General features: G+C 50.5%; 1 protein-coding gene across 1 annotated transcript; it reads right to left on the reverse strand.

Annotated features, from left to right (window-relative positions):
- Positions 1-72: 72 nt before the first annotated feature.
- POGK (pogo transposable element derived with KRAB domain) lies at positions 73-15,652 on the reverse strand. The gene is made up of 6 exons (XM_079922254.1): positions 15,481-15,652; positions 14,066-14,199; positions 8,472-8,598; positions 7,587-7,685; positions 4,749-6,232; positions 73-2,524 (listed from the first exon to the last, which is right to left on the reverse strand). Exons 2-5 carry the CDS (start codon positions 14,195-14,197, stop codon positions 4,761-4,763), a joined length of 1,830 nt encoding a protein of 609 aa, XP_079778380.1. The 5' UTR covers positions 14,198-14,199; positions 15,481-15,652; the 3' UTR covers positions 73-2,524; positions 4,749-4,760.
- Positions 15,653-15,881: the final 229 nt, after the last annotated feature.

The raw sequence follows: 15,881 nt of genomic DNA on the forward strand, positions 1-15,881 counted from the left end.
ACCTGTGTTTCCTCATGTCTTTTGACTCGGACCAGAATGCCTCCAGTTTGAATAATGGTAAGGAAGCTTGGTTTTCGGGGTCAAACTTAGATGCTGTGGCCAACAGATTGGTTCAGCATTTAATTCTCACGGCTTAAAAAAGGAAAAATGTCTAGATTATTCTTGGAGAGTAGATTAATATTTAATTGAATCTACAGGCATGGTAAATTGTCAAGACTAAAAGCACACCGTGAAAGGGCATCTAGGTTCATCATACTTTCATTTTGAGAGAAATTTATGAAAACAGGACACAAGTTTTCTGTTCATCAAGCTGCATGTTTCCATCCTTTTAAAATTAATATCCCTTTATGAATTTCCTTCGTGTGATTTTTCCTGTGAGCATCCAAAACATGACTGATTGAGGGAAAAAGTTATTTTTGCCAGGGCCCTTTCCCCCACCTTTAAAAGCCAGTTTAAAACCACATGTAACATTTGTCTTTAAAGACACCAACATTACTTACACTGCCATCCCATGAACAGACTTTTTTATTTCAAGGGTGTAATATATTGGTACCAAACTGAGTGGAGAATAAAGTGTAAATGAAGAGTTTGAAATGTGACTTTTCACAAGGCTAGCAGATAAATAAAACCACCAGAGCCTATTGTCTTTATTATCAAAGTTTATTGTCGGAGTCAGTTCCTATCTACTGGGGAGTACAACTATGTCTCAATATGTGCTATAGTAACTCTAGGGTAATAGCCATTCTGCAAAATAGTTGTACTGGGGCTCTGTTAGGCATAGATCATAATAAAGTCAGTGGAAGAATGAGCCCAGAAAAACCCTGACAGTAGAGCCATTCCTCTAGGGAAGTTCCAGTGCTAAGCAACCTGTAAGGCATCATCTATCAGCTGACGATGAGACTCAAGGAGGTGTTGGTAGAATGAAACAGGAGTTGAACCCATTTTCTACTCTTCCCTGCAAGACAACTATGGCTCCAATGCAGGAACCAAAAATTAGGTCTTATAAAATCCTTTAAGCTCCCAAAGCAAGTAAAATAGGACATAAAGAGGAAAGGGCCAGGAACCAGGATAGTGGAGGATAAATTAAGTGTAATTGGAGGGAATGAAAACTTCTGGAATGAAAAGTAGCTGGATTTAGATGCCGTTTGAGATGACAAAGAATACAGTACAGGTAAAAGCAAATGGGGAAATGATTCAAACATTGAAAGTTATTCAGATACCAGAAGTTAAGTGAAATTTCCCCTCTTAGAGGAAAACTGGTTTTAAAAAATGAGGAAGGTGAATCACTAATAGGAAAATGAGTACCTGAGTAGAAATAGGTGTTTCAAAATGCCAAGAACAGTATAATATACAAATGAGCTGGGTCGACAGGAAGGAAAAGTGGTTATGGTAGCCTGTTAACCAGATCTGACATTGGAATGACATTTCTAACAATGGCTTTGTCTGTGAGGTTCTGGCATATTTTTCGTAGCACAGGTAGCTTTGAAGGAATGTTTTCATAACACTCAACGTATGTGGGGAATGCACATTACTTTAGTGTAAAAATTCAAAGACCTCCCACCTGTTTCTGCAAGATAGAAGAAGTCTTCAAACAGCTGTGGCCAAAGACCCACGCCCTCTCACCACCCTTGCGATAAAAACATTAAAGGAATCGGAATTAACAAAACAAGTATCAGATGAGTCAATGAGCTTTGTACCATGTAGACAGCAGATAATTTATGGTGACTTTTGCAGGCAGCCTGAGAAACAGAAGAGCTTGTGTACTAAATGCTACCCTATCATTAAATATAATAATAATGAAAAACAGGGCCATTAAATGAGACCCTAGAAAAGTCTAGCTGCCAACCAGATTGGGAAGATAAATGAAACGGCATAGTTTATTTTAATCTGTATCTTCCACACTAACCTAGTTTGTCTACAGAAAAGCCATCTGCTGGCATCAGGCCAGTACGTCTGAATTTTGTTGTTGTTATTAGCATCTCATTTTTCCAAAAGAGGAATGTGTAAGTAGCAGGTGTACATAAATGACCATTTCTACAAAGCCTTCTCTGCAGTCTTGACCTGTGTGGGGACAGGTTCTACTGATGGAAGCATTTTTAAAGGCAGAAGAAAAAACATTGACTTGAGGTTTTCTCCACAGAAAATACCAGTGGAGTTGGGCCCGTATGATGAGTCTCTTATTGGCGCTGAACAAATGGCCTCTTCTCCAGGAAATACCTTTGTTCATTCCTATCTACAGGTTTCTTTTGATGGACACATGGAGTAATCTCTAAAACAAGAAATGAGGCAGAAGCAGTTTCTTTTCTAATCATGTCTCTGACGAAGTGAAGGGTCCTAGACTTTTCTGACACCTCATGGACGTGGGGCGAGGGTGGGCGGTGTCCCAAGACAGGATGCTCAGGCTGCTGTCCGGACCTGGGCTGTTCTGAGCCCCATGGCCTTTTCCTGCTGCTCCCTGTGTACCTATGCTGCGAGGAAATCTTGAGGATTTTCCTCCTCAGCTGTTCCAAATACAGTTCATTTGCTGGAAAACAGAGAGAACCTAAGTGTGAGTTAACCCTTGGATTTTAGACATTGTATAACTTTTCAAGAACAGATTAGTCAGATTTCCAAACAGATGAGAAGAGGCCGTTTTATGCCCACGTCGCCTCCAAAATGCCTTGTTCGATGAGAATCCCTGTCTACTTCTGGCACTTCCTCAGCTCAAAAACAGGGCGGCTGTACAGAGAACTGTGGCTGTCAAGATGAGCCAAAGCTAGTGGTTGGGATCGGACATAAATGCCTACGTACATAGCTGTAGCCCGGCATTGTTTTTTTCTCTTTCCTCTTCTGGCGGGGTTTTTTTTTTTTTTTTTTGCGGTACGCGGGCCTCACTGTTGCGGCCTCTCCCGTTGCGGAGCACAAGCTCCGGACGCACAGGCCCAGCTGCCATGGCTCACGGGCCTAGCCGCTCTGCGGCATGTGTGATCTTCCCAGACCGGGGCACGAACCCGTGTCCTCTGCATTGGCAGGTGGACTCTCAACCACTGTGCCACCAGGGAAGCCCTCTGGCGGTTTTTGATCCAGTCCTTTGGGTAGCAAATAGCTTAGAAAATTAAAAATGCATAAAAATGTTATCTAACAAGGGGGGGCGGGAAGGTAAAAAGGATAAAAAGTCACTCTAATTCAAAGTCTGATAATCCAGTGGAGGCAGTGTAATGATTGGCAGAAAAGGGAGGCTGAATTCACGGAGTGGAAGAATAAGGGAACATGAGGGGAAAAAGCAATTTTCGTGATTTCGACTGTAAAAGTAAGAACTTCTCCTTGTCTCTGTAATTCTAGGGGTCTCAGAATAACACTGCGGTTCAATGTTAGGAGTACAGTTTGATTTGGGGGCAGGGAAGGAGACATAAGTCACTCTTCAACTTACACAGCATGAAGGGGGGTGGTGTAACAGAAGATTTCTCTTAGCATTTCATTTGGAGAAAGAAGCAAGTAGGATGGAAATACCTAATTATACTTTAAAGGAAAGAAAAACCGTCAAGATACTTTTAGGTCCTCCGTAAAAGGAGTGCTGTCTTCATATTAAACACTGTCTGGAGGAACAAATGAACTGACAATTAGGGAAATGAGAACAAGAAGGTAAAATGAAATGTCTGTTCTCTCTGTATGTTGCCCACTGTAGGTGGTCGTTCACTCTCTCTCAAGGGGTCCGGGTGGGGAGGCTCGCTCCACTAGTGATATCTGGTAGCCCCCCACTCCCCACTTCCTTTTTTTTTTTTTTTTTGCGGTACGCGGGCCTCTCACCGTTGTGGCCTCTCCCATCGCGGAGCACAGGCTCTGGACGTGCAGGCTCCGCGGCCGTGGCTCACGGGCCCAGCTGCTCCGCAGCATGTGGGATCTTCCCGGACCCAGGCACGAACCTGCGTCCCCTGCGTCGGCAGGCGGACTCTCAACCACTGCGCCACCAGGGAAGCCCCCCACTTCCTTTTAAAGCTGTTGCCCTTCTATACTCAACTGAAAATTCTCGGGCCTGTGGTCCTTAGTCCTTAGACTTTACTCACTGTAGTCCGAGATAAGCATTGTTTTTTTTTTGGTGCAGTTTCAATTTAAAAATATCACCCTTCAAACGTCTGTGAAATTATTATAATTGTTCACTCCATGTGAATGTCATGAGAATGAGATGATGGTTTAAAACACACTTCTGAACTCCCAGGGAGAAGCAGGCATAAGCTATTTCTTTCCTTCCCCACTGGGCTACTGCAGACCACCCCAGGACGGAGACCCGAGGCCCAGGGTACACAGTCCAAAGGCACATGCGTCCTTACATCCCAGCCCTACAGGCTAGCCAAGGTGAGCACGGCCGCTCCAAGTGAATCAGGTACACACACTGGCCCTAAATGTTCAGCACGATTTACAAGGGGAAGAAAAATTTTGGTTTTGCAGACAAAACTTTTTCTTATCGGGGCCATGTCAGACTACGCGCTTTCAGGCCCAAATAATTTCAGCGATAATTACAGCTCTCAGATTAAGTGTTCTGGGAGCTCACTCCTTGTTCACTTCATGCATTATACAAAGTACCCAAGAAATAAGCCAAGCAACCAGTTTCACATAAAGGTGAAAAGGCTGACGGCCTGTCACCTACAGCACTGCACTGTGGGCTCGAAGAGTTCTTGGAAACAGAGGAAAATAATGGCAAGAGAAAAGGTGTCTGTGGAACCCAACACGTCCCTCAGGGTAGGCGCTGGGCGGTTTCTCTGACTGCTTACCTTGGCTTTCCCTCAGTTGCTCTCTGTCAGGCTCTCAGTGTCGCACTCTTTGGGCGGTTCCCCTCCTCCTGGCAGCTCGCTCTCGATTTCCCACAGGACGTCATCCTCGTCCTCCAAGTTGCTGGAGATGTGGCACTTCTTGAACCCCTGGACGATGGATTCGCTTGAGATGCTATTCCATGCCACCATGACCCACTCCAGAAAGAGGCCGAGGGGCGGCTTCTTGGCATTCCCCGTGGGGCTCAGGGCGAGGTTCCCCGCCAGGAGCCAGTTGGAGTACTGGGCCCGGACACTGTCATTCAGGGGTTTGTAGACCACCACATCCAACACCTGCAGCTGCGAGGTCAGGCCCCCCGGGATGATGACCATGTCGGTGTTCATGCTTTCCATGGAGCTCTTCACCGAGTCAGTGGCGTGGCCCCGGAAGCCGTTGAGGATCAGCATCCCTCGCTGCTTGGGCACTGCACCGGTTCTCCGCCTCCACACCACTTCCAGCCAGTCCTGCATCAAGTCCTCCGTCATCCATCCGTACCGGTGACAGCGGATTTCCATGCCGCTGGGGAACTTCCCGGGGGGGATGTATGTGCCCCTCAGAATGATGTACGGAGGTAACTTCCTCCCATCTGCCAAGACACCAAGCATGGCGGTGATTTTCAGTTTCTCCCTGCCTGGCGTCTTGACCAAGACGGGCTTTTCACCCTGGTTGTCCACAGTCACCCTCGAGGGCACCTCTAAGCAAATGGGCGTCTCATCAGCATTTCCCATCTGAGCCACCTGGTAGTCGTGTGCCCTGCGCAGAGCCAGGACGCTCCGCTGGTAGGTGACGAGCTTCTCGGTCAGGTCTTCCGGCAGCTGCTGGGGCACCGGTACCTTATGCCGCAGAGACAAGTCATACCTTCGCATCATTCTTCGACACCAGCCCAGGCTGGCCTTGAACCCTTTCTCCGGAATGTTCATCTCCTGGGCAATCTCCAGAGCTTTCAGCTGCATGGCCTCCCTGGTGATGGGGTCCCCTTTGGCCTGCATGTATCGAACGTACTCGGCCACGCGCTGGTCCACCAGGGCGAAGCGCCCGTTTTTGGGGCCCCGGAAGGCGCGCCGCATGGCGTGGGCGTTCTGCAGCTGCGGCTTCACTTTGCGCCAGTCGCGGACGTTTTTTTCCAGCACCCCGAACTGCTTGGCCGCCTGGCAGTTGTTGGTGCTCTCGGCGTACTCCACCACCATTAACTTGAACCCCGCGTCGTAACTGCGGCGCATGCCTCGGCTGAACTGAAACTTCCCGGCCAGGTCGTCTGCCGAGAGGTCGTACCCAGGGAAGCCCACGGCCATGTAGAAGGGGTACCCCTCGCCCCACTCGGGCAGCTCTGTGATGTCCCGAGGCAGACGGAGGCCATAGCCGTCCAGGTGCTGAGGCTGCGGAAACTGGGAGGCCGTGTTCATCGGGCCCACCCAGTCTGGGGGCTTCACGTCAGATTCTTCATTTTCTGGCAGACAGACAGGGAGGGGCAAAGATAGTGCCCGTAAGTAAAATGACTTCTGGCTCATTCCCTGATTTTTTTTTTCCTTTTTTTGGTCGAAATACCAAGAATGCCTTAATCTCAAACTCACTAAAAGCAGTAGCTCTAATAACAGATAACACGAAGTCCTTACCCCCGTGCCAATTCCCATAGATTACCCCATCTAATTCTCACAATAACTGTTTATTTCTTCTTTGCACGTGAGTCTAGAGAAATTAAGTAATGCATCAAGGTAGCTGAGCTAGGAAGTGGCAGAGCTGGAAACTGAATACAGGCAACAAGCTTGGATCACATACCAGCTGTGTGGGCCACGCTTGGGTCAAAATAACCTTTACCTGGACGAGAAGCCAATTATAACCCATATTACCACGTAATATTACAGAATTTGTATCATCATGGGCTGAATCATATCCCTTAAACCAAGAAAATCTATAGCAATACCACACTTAGCAAAGTTAAGCTTATCAGGCAGAAGTATGGTTCTTGCATACCACTGTCAGAACTGGGTTTCACTGTATGTTTCTGTTCAGAAGGTGGCCACAGAAGCTGAACACGACTCACGGAAATTACCATATCTCACCAAAACTAAGATGCCGTCAATTGCAAGGTGCACCATTACATGCCATTAAGAAAAGAAAAAGCTACTAGTGAAACTATAGCATGCCATCAATTTTAAGAGGCATTCTCAACTGCAGAGATGTTAAAGTGATGAGGGAAAGACATGTCTTGGAATCAATGAAGTACAGCATGTTAAACTATTACTTATAGAGAGAAGGCAAATCAAACCACTCAGGCTGTTGGGAAGCTGTATTTTTCCAACTCCTGCCCTCTAACTATATTTCTTGATAAAAGACTGAGTGCTTCTTTAGACATATTTGCTCAAGTATGTACTACAGCTGCTATTGCTTTTTCTATCCAAGATTAAGGAGACAGGAAGCCAAGTGAATAACCCTGGATGCATGCTTCGTCACACTATTTTCCTTAGTTTTCAGAGGTGTGTGGTGTGCCACCGAGGCACCCAGGATGTGCGCTGGAGCAAAGCCACACAAACTTCACTTTGGTTCACCTGCATACAAAGGTGCATGTTGAGACTTATTACTGACAGTCGACAAGTGAAGAAATGGAGGCTCAGAGAGGTGGATGAAGTCGCCTAAGGTCACATAGCATAGGAAAGGAGATTCTGAAACTCCAAAGCCCATAATCTTTCTGCCTCACAACCTTGCCTTACTCTTAAATACCCCACAGAATGTACCTGGAAACTTAAAATTCATCTTCATTATTCTCCCATTGGATGGATGTTGAATTGGGTTAATCATAGTACCTGCAAAGGTTCCTCCCTGGAACTGCCATTCGTCAGAATTCTGAGACTCCTCCTCCCTTTCCAACCGAGTGATCATGTCGGGCTTAGGGAATGGGAATTCTGTTTATAGGAAATAGAACAGGTAACAGCTGTGTGTTACTGTCTTGAAACACTGCCAAAATAAGTACTTTATAATACTTAAGAAACCCTCCCCTCCACTCCCACCCCACCACAGTCTTCTCAATATGCAGATTTATGAAAGGTGGGGGGAAAGGGCTCAGGGATACTTAAAGAAAAAATATGATGGGAAATAGGTCTGTCCAAGGGAATGTATGAATCTCTGCTAATGTACTAGCAACAACAAAAAGGAACTGCATTTAGCAGGGAAGTGGGTGGGTGCAGCCACGGATCTAATGAGCACTCTGGTACCCATATGAGCAAATGGGGAGATCCCTCCAAATGGTTACATTCTAATAATATGGTTACATTCCAATAATATGGATATCAATGCTGGGAAGGGAGCAAGGATTCTTTGAGGATATGTCCCCAAGCTTCTACGGCTGACAGGGTAACAATGAGGCCTGCCTTCCCTCCTAAGGAACATATGAAGCACAGGCCCAGACCCATGGTGACATTTCTTAGATTATGTCTTATTTTTTCTTTTTTTGATGAGAATGCCTGGGTTGAATGAGGATGGTTCTGAGAGCTGGCACAAGCCGCTGAGTAGAAGGACACAATATGTATATCCTGCCTAAATCAAAAACAGGAAATTAAATGGGCACAGGCATTGAGGGGACAGACTCCAAGTTCAGGAGAGAGGGATGTTGGATACACCAGAGAAGAGAGACGTGGAAACAATTCTCTGGGCTCAGAGCTTCTAGGAGACAAAGGAAAACAAAGCTTTACCCAGGGACAGGACAGTTTCATAATTCATCCTCATGACCTCCCGGTACAGGGCCTTTTGCTGCTCCGTCAAAACGTCCCACTCCTCATCGGAAAAATATATGGCCACCTCATCGAATAGGGCTGGCACCTGCAACAGTGAACAGGCCTTTCTCAACGACTAGTAGGCACATGCAGACACAGATCACACACCCGCATCTCACAGGCGAGGGCTTGGGCCCGGGGAAACGTCTGTCCTGAGTCACACGGCTCCTCCGAGAAGCAACACCAAGACAAAAACAAGGTCTCCCGTGCCCTGCTGAGTGCTTTCCTCCCCCGGCATCCACAGATTAGGAGAGCAGCACCTTGAGAAGAAAAGTCCCCCATACTGGTTGGGAGACACTGGATCCTCACATATAGCAGGGAGAGCCGATCACGGCTCAGCCCCCATCCAGAGCCAGAACCAACCACGCTCGAGGAAACACCCCGAGACAGCTGCCCCACCAACACAACCCTGCTCTCTCCCTTGGTCACAGATCCTCAGCCCAGGAGGGTGCTGGGGGCCTCCTGGGCACTAGTCTCCATTTGCAGGGCACTAGCCCCGGTTTTTGACTCAGAACCCAATGCTGCCAGGGAGGGGCCAGTGAGAGAAGGGGCTTCAGCTGGCCTTTTCCAATCCACGAGGAGGAGGACAGAAGGGCTAATTAGAGCTTCAATGTATGTAACGAGATACTAGAGCAGACTGCTTTGCTTCCGTGCCTAGACCCGCAGCAGGAAGCCCTAAGGCCAGAGAAGAGCGCTCTACTGCCCGCTCCCGGCTCACCTACCTCCCCATCCCCATGGGCCAGTGGGACAGGGGTGCCTGAGCAGCCAAACGCAGCCAAGGCACCCAGACCGACCCCCTCTTGTTCAACTCTCTGCTTTTCTTTTTACTATGTGCTTTCCTTCAGTCATTAAAAATCCTACTCCAAAGTTCATCGTATTCAATGGTAAGGGATCTGGGCTGCTGCTTTCACAGCTACTCCCCATAGCTGAATCTAGGGCCTGGGGGATCAGAGTACTGTTTTCCATCTGCTTACAAAAGTTCAGTGTCTGCACCACCTGCAGCTTCTTCAGGCCCCCGGCCATCAATCATCTAGATCTCCTGGCCCTTCTTCCTTATGCACGAAGCCCACCTCGTCCCTCCCCCCGATCACAGCCCCTTCCACACAGGGAGAACCTCCTAGGAAAGGCCCTGTAACTGCTTCCCTTATTCCCCCCACAGCCCCATTTAATTAAGGAGGAAACTGGCTCAGAGCAGCCCCGTTTCTGACCCAAAGTCACACAGCCAACAACGGCAGGGTTGAGAGTGGGACACAGCACTGTCTGACTTCAAGGCTCCCGCCCTCACAGAGGGCAGAGGGGTCTCCCAGGTCACCAACTGGCAGGCCTCCGCTCCCACCCTGCACACACTCGGCAGTACTGAGCTGCTGCAGTTCCCTGAACAAACCATCCTCGCACCCTCTGTGTGTCCGCACATGGTGCTCTGCTGCCTCGGAGGTCCTCCCCATTCTTGGCCTGGCTGACACCCACCCACCTTCCAAGACTCAGCCCAGACATCCTGTTCCCCGGGAAACTGGTCCCAACCCAGGCTGTGTGCCCTGTGACGCTCTGGGCTGAAGGCTCTGGTGGCACTTATCACACTGCAGAGTCCTCTTGGCTTACCTGTCTGCTTCTTCCACTAGAATATTGGCTCACTGAGGGCAGAACCTGGGCTTATTCCGTTTTGTTTCCCTAAGCCTAGAATACTTCCTGTAGGTAGTAATCCCTTAAAAATGTGTTCTTTGAATCAAAGATTTAAGCAAATAACCCCTGGACGTCTCTTATTCCGCTTGGAATAGTTTCAAATAATCCTTAAAATGTATCTGTCACAAGACTGAACTTACTCTTTGGAGTAAGAATGGACAAAAATCCCTAGTGTCAAATACCAGGAGGTACAAACGGATTGGTCTCTGGGCTCCGCTCAGACTCCATCAATCTGGAAAGCCAGGCAGCCAGGAATTTTCCATCCCACCCCATCCCACTTCCCAGGCTTTTAAACAACTCTCCCTTTGGCCTTTTCTCTCCCTAGGAAATTCCAGATCTAGGCCATACCTATTTATAGGCCCTTTCCCTTTGCTGATAAAACAGGACACAGGACTGGCTATGCCTGTCATTGCAGAGGGGCTACCCACGTCGATCCTTGTAAAAGGTAACACGTCCTGGGCCTGGTAAATATATCAGCAGCCCTGGAGTGGTGAGAAGGCAGCTGGAGGCTGAGGCTGGATTCATCTCCTCTCATTTAGGACTGAGCCCCGGAGGATCCTCAGACAAGCCCACATTATGTTCCAGAGGCGCGCAGTGCAGTGGCTTAGGAATTCTCCTCACAGCAACCTTCTGTGAGAATTGAGCAAGCCTTCAGCCAGGCCCTGCTGTGCAGGCCTCCCCTCTCTCCACAGAGGCCTTTTATCTAGCCAAGCACAGCAGAAGGTAAACAGGGCCAGCCCTGGGCCAAACTCAGAAATCAGGCAGCCGCCATCCAACCCCTGGACACCCTTGCTTGGCCTCACAGGTAGAGGCCCTCGATCCCCGCCTTCCTCCCTTCCCTCAGAAGGTCAAGGACTCATCAGACAGGTGTTCTTCCTTCAGCTTGTGTGTGCTGCCTCACTCGGTCCCACGAGCTGGCATTCCAACGCTTATCTCCAAGGGTAACCGTCCTAGAGTACTTACATGCTGCCCAGGCTCGCTGCACCCAGCGAAGACAGCACTTAGGGGGCTGGGACCGGTGCACTGATAGAGCGCCTGCTGTATGCCAGGCACTGTGTAGGGCACTCCCTCTTACGTGGTTAAATGTGTTACCTTATTGAATCCTTTAAATACTACAGGGATACGGGGATCACCACCCCAGTTTTATGGGTGAGGAAACAGGGCTGATAAGTATCTTGCCCAAGGTCACAGAGTTAGCAAGTCGGACTCCCAAGCCCGTGCTTTCTCGGCAGGCCACTTAGGCCAAGTGGCCTCTGCCTGGTGGCGGCAGCAAATGCTAACGTCCCTTAGAAAGATGAGCCGAGGACTTCTCCCTCAGAGCTGCTAGGGAGGGAGCTCAGACTCCTGGGCGCAGCACACTCCCCCGCAGGGCTGGCTCGGTCCCCTGGCCCCCTCTGCTTCTCTCGCCTATCCCCTCCACTCCCGGGCTCCACTGCGGGCTCCAGCTGCAGGAGCTGCTCCGGACTCTGCACACACGAGCTTTCCTCTCCAGTGCTTTTGCTTCTGGCTGCCTGGAGGGCAAGACCCTCCCTTCCCTTGGCTGGTTCCACCTAGGCCGAAGGCTTGGTTCAAAGTACACTTTCCCTTTTTTCTACTTGAAATTGGATTTCTACTCCAGTTCTCCCACGAAATATTACCCTAATATACAGCCTGATTCTTTGGTTGGAAAAGCTTTTATTGATCACTCTAACACAATCCCCAACAACCAAAATGCATATTCGATTCTTTTCCTCCCCTAGTTTTAATGCTCTAGAGCAGGGGTTTTCCCACCTCAGCACTGCTGACATGTTTGGCCAGATAATTCTTCGTTGTGGGAGCTGTCCTGTGCATCACCGATGGGTAGCAGCATCCCTGGCCTCTACCCAGGAGATGCCTGTAGGATCTCCCACTCCCCAAGCCCCACCCCGAGTCATGACAACCAAAGACGTCTCCACCCAGACGTCCCTGGGAGGGATGGGGCTGGGGGCAAAACTGCCTACTGCTTCAACCAGGTCCCTGCCTGCCTTCTCCAGCCTGCAGGAGAGCCCATCTTCCCCCACAGAACTCCAAATACTGTGCAGTTAATTATATTTACTTCCCTATCTTCCTCACAAGACTAGTACCCCCGCGAGACTAGGGATCTTGCCTTAATAACACCCAGCACTGTGCTCAGTAGCTGCGGATGGATGGCAGGCTGCCTGGGTGCCACACATGCCAGTCCCCCTCCTCCAGCTCCTCTGGTTACCTCCTTCTTTCCCAGCCAAGCATGGGCTTCACCTTGCTCCTCTCTGTGTTGTCCCAATACACTCTTATGTGTGCTTCTGCTGCACCTGCTTTGCGCACTTCTCCATTCTGTCTAGATGTTCTCGGTTGGCCAATGCAGCCTCAAAGCCATGAGTTCTTGCTCAGGGCTAGATAGGACGGACGCCTGCTCTCCAAAATCTCCCCAGCTGCATGGATCTGAACTGGGGAGGAGGCCAGGGTGGGCTGAAGAGACAAATGCAATCCAGGCTCCATAGCTAGATGAGAAAACCCAGAGCCTGGTGTCGTACTGCTTTAAATATTTTTAATTGAAGTATAACATACATACAACAAAATGCAGTACTTTTAAGGTTCCAGCTCAAGAGGTGTTTTTAAGAACAAATGTCAGCGTACATGTGTATCCTAGGAGCAAAATAGATAACCTTGCTGCACCCCATGCAGTGGGAGCGGAGCGGGGCTGGATAGTTTGGAAGGACTACGATTCTATGAATACAGATCTCTCACTGGAAACAAAGGATATGTATACCGATGACATTCATACACAGTGGAAAACTAAGCAGAGAAAAGGAATGTCATTTTGTTGCTTCTTTAAAATGTTTACCATTCATGCCCAATTATCATGAAGCCCAGTAAGTACTGTGAATAATGTACATAACGATGACTACTAATATCTGTTGCATTTACACTTTTATAAGTTTACTCTAATTCTATCACACTATGCTGTTTGGATATGCTCCCTATTCACTGCTGCCTACTATCGCAACCCCTCCATCCAGGACCAGCTGGAAATGCAGCTCTCTCCTGTGTCAACTGGCCTCGTCCCATAAAGCTCTCCTCACGTCAGTTCAGTGCCCCAAGACTTACTTAAATGGTTTAAATGGTTCCCTTCAACCAGCGGTAGGTGATAAAGACTCTCTCCTCACCCAAACTTTGGCCAGGCTCCTCTGAGCCCTCTTCTCCACTAGGCCTCTATCTTGGACACATACACACCCCCCTCCGGTTCTCAGTCTGCCCAGACCAGTTTTAGCAAGAATCCTGCTAAGTCAGTTTAGAAAGAACCCTCCACCGTGGATGTCTCCTCTTAGTAATTTTCCAACCACTGAGCCCTCCGCGCTGCTCCTTGGCTATAAATCCCCACTTGCTGAGCCCGATCTCTCTCCCCTATTGTGACAGTCTTGAAACCTATCTCAATAGTCCTGAATAGTCTTCCTTATCATCTTAACAAATGCCAGGACAATTTTTCTTTCACCTAGGCCAGCAGAGATTTAGTTGGTGTCTACAAGGTGCCTGGCATTGAGCAGGATATAGGGAATCCACGGGTACAGCAGACAGACACGGTCGTGGCCTCTTGGACTCCCGATCCTGATGGTGTGCTTGAAGCTGCGTGCCTGAAGGGACTGTTCCCAGAACCAGTTCCATTCTTCGCTGTGCCTTTTAAAGCCACAGAACTGTTTTCTCAGGAATGCAAACACACCGGGCTGGGCTAGGCTATTTTTACTTCCTATGTCTGCTTGAGGAAGAGACTTAATACAAGCCTGGCTCCCAGGCCTGCCCCTCACAGCTGTGTGTGGACTCCACACCTTCTTACTTACCCATCCGCCCTCTGAGCAGATTCGGACTTTCTGCATATCTGTGGGGCCATCCTCCAGCTCCCGGCTCTGAATCTCTTCTTCTTCTTCCTCTTCTTTCAGGGTCAAATTGAGAGGGTAGGCTGTGGACTCCATCTCTGTAAGCAAGATTCAGTTCAGAAAAATCAGGTGCTAGTGTGAACTCTTTAAAGTCTGTGATGGGGGCAGCTCAGGCTACACAAACCTTTTTAGCCCCAAGCACAGTTCAGCTGCAACAATGGAAGGGGACAGGGCCAGGCCTGGGGAGGAAGGGTTTCAGGGAAAGCACCAGGAAGCTGGAAGGTGACATATTTAATTATGATAAGAAGAGGGTTGCAGGCAGATAGCATACCTGGCTGCCTTCAAATGTTTAAAAAGCTATCTGTGTAAGACAGACCAGACTGGTTCTGTAGAGACCCAAAGGCAGAGCAGGCCACTGAGTAAACATTCCAGGAAGAGGTTTTAAAGAGTGCATCAAATGGCAGAACTTTCTCACAGCCAGTGCCACCCAAACATGGAATTGGCAGCAAGGCAGCGGTATTGGCTTCCTTTCAATGAAGGCATTTGAACACAGATGGAACACTCGCTCAACTGGGTTGTTCCTACAGGGCCAGTTCAGCATCAGGAGGTTGGGTGGCCCAGAGTACCTGGATTTTCCAGATTCAAAGGTTCTGTCCATAAGCCAGGTCAGAAAATAAGACGGTTCTGCCATAAGCGACTTTCCAAGCCCAGGAGTCGGTGATCCTTAGTGAGGGGTAATGCCTGGACACGCAGGAAGGTGCAGAAATCAGCTGGGGCCAGGCTCTGGGGCCCACCGCCACCGGGAAGACTCGCTGCCTCTGGGCCGCAAATTCTCTTCTGCAAATATCTCTCGCCCAGCTCCTAGGCCAGTACAAAGGGCCGCGCTCCTGCCCTCTAGGGGCGCGGGCAATTCCTAGGTGTGGAGTGAGCGCGCATCTTGTGGGCCGCATCCTCCCGGGCTTCCAAAGAAAAGATCCTTCCGGAGTTCAAAGTCTGCTCCTTCGATATTTTCAAAAAGGACGGGCGAATGCGGCAGGATAGGTCTGGGGCGGGTGGAACAGGCTTCAGATCCCTGGAGCTGGGGCTCGAACTTGGCCGCGGCCTCCCCCGCCGGCTCCCGGGAGGGAGATGGGGGGGTGGGGGCGCCGCCCCGCGGCGAAGGTGCAGGCGAAGAGGTATCCTCTGCCCCGCCACCGCCCACCCGCCCGGCGCCCCGCCCGCCGCCGCTGCCGCGCCCCCGGGCGCGCTCCGGTTTCTCCAGCCATCTTGTCCCATTTCCCTTTCTCCGCGGCCCCGCGCCGGGAGCGCTCCTGCCGCCCCCCTGCCCGCGCCCGGCCCGGCCCATCTCCCCGCCTGGCCCGCTCCCGGCCCCAGCGCACCTGCCGAGCGGCCGGGGCCGGCGCCGCCTGCCTTCCCCGGCGGGCCCGCAACAAAGGCAGTGGCGGCGGCAGTTGCAGCTGCAGCCTCGGGACCCCCCGCCCCCGCCGCGGCCCGACCGCCGGGGGCCCGAGGGAGGGGCCATGCCGCCCCCGGCCCCCGCCCCGCCCGCCCGCGCGCACTCACCGCCGGGCCGAGAGCCGGGGCGTGGGCCGGGGCCGCGGTGGAGACGCCGAGGGCTCCGGCCCGGCTGTCACAGCGCCATCCTTTCCGTCTCTCCGGCTTCCCGTGCGCGCGGCCCCTCGGGAGGGAGCGGGGAGGACACGTGGTGGGAGGAGGGAGGGTCCGGCCGGGAGCTGAGGGTGTTGGGAGGCGAGGGGAGGAGCGCGGCTGATGTCAGCGG

This window comes from Stenella coeruleoalba (assembly GCF_951394435.1).
Source record: "Stenella coeruleoalba genome assembly, chromosome: 1".
NCBI lineage: Eukaryota > Metazoa > Chordata > Mammalia > Artiodactyla > Delphinidae > Stenella > Stenella coeruleoalba.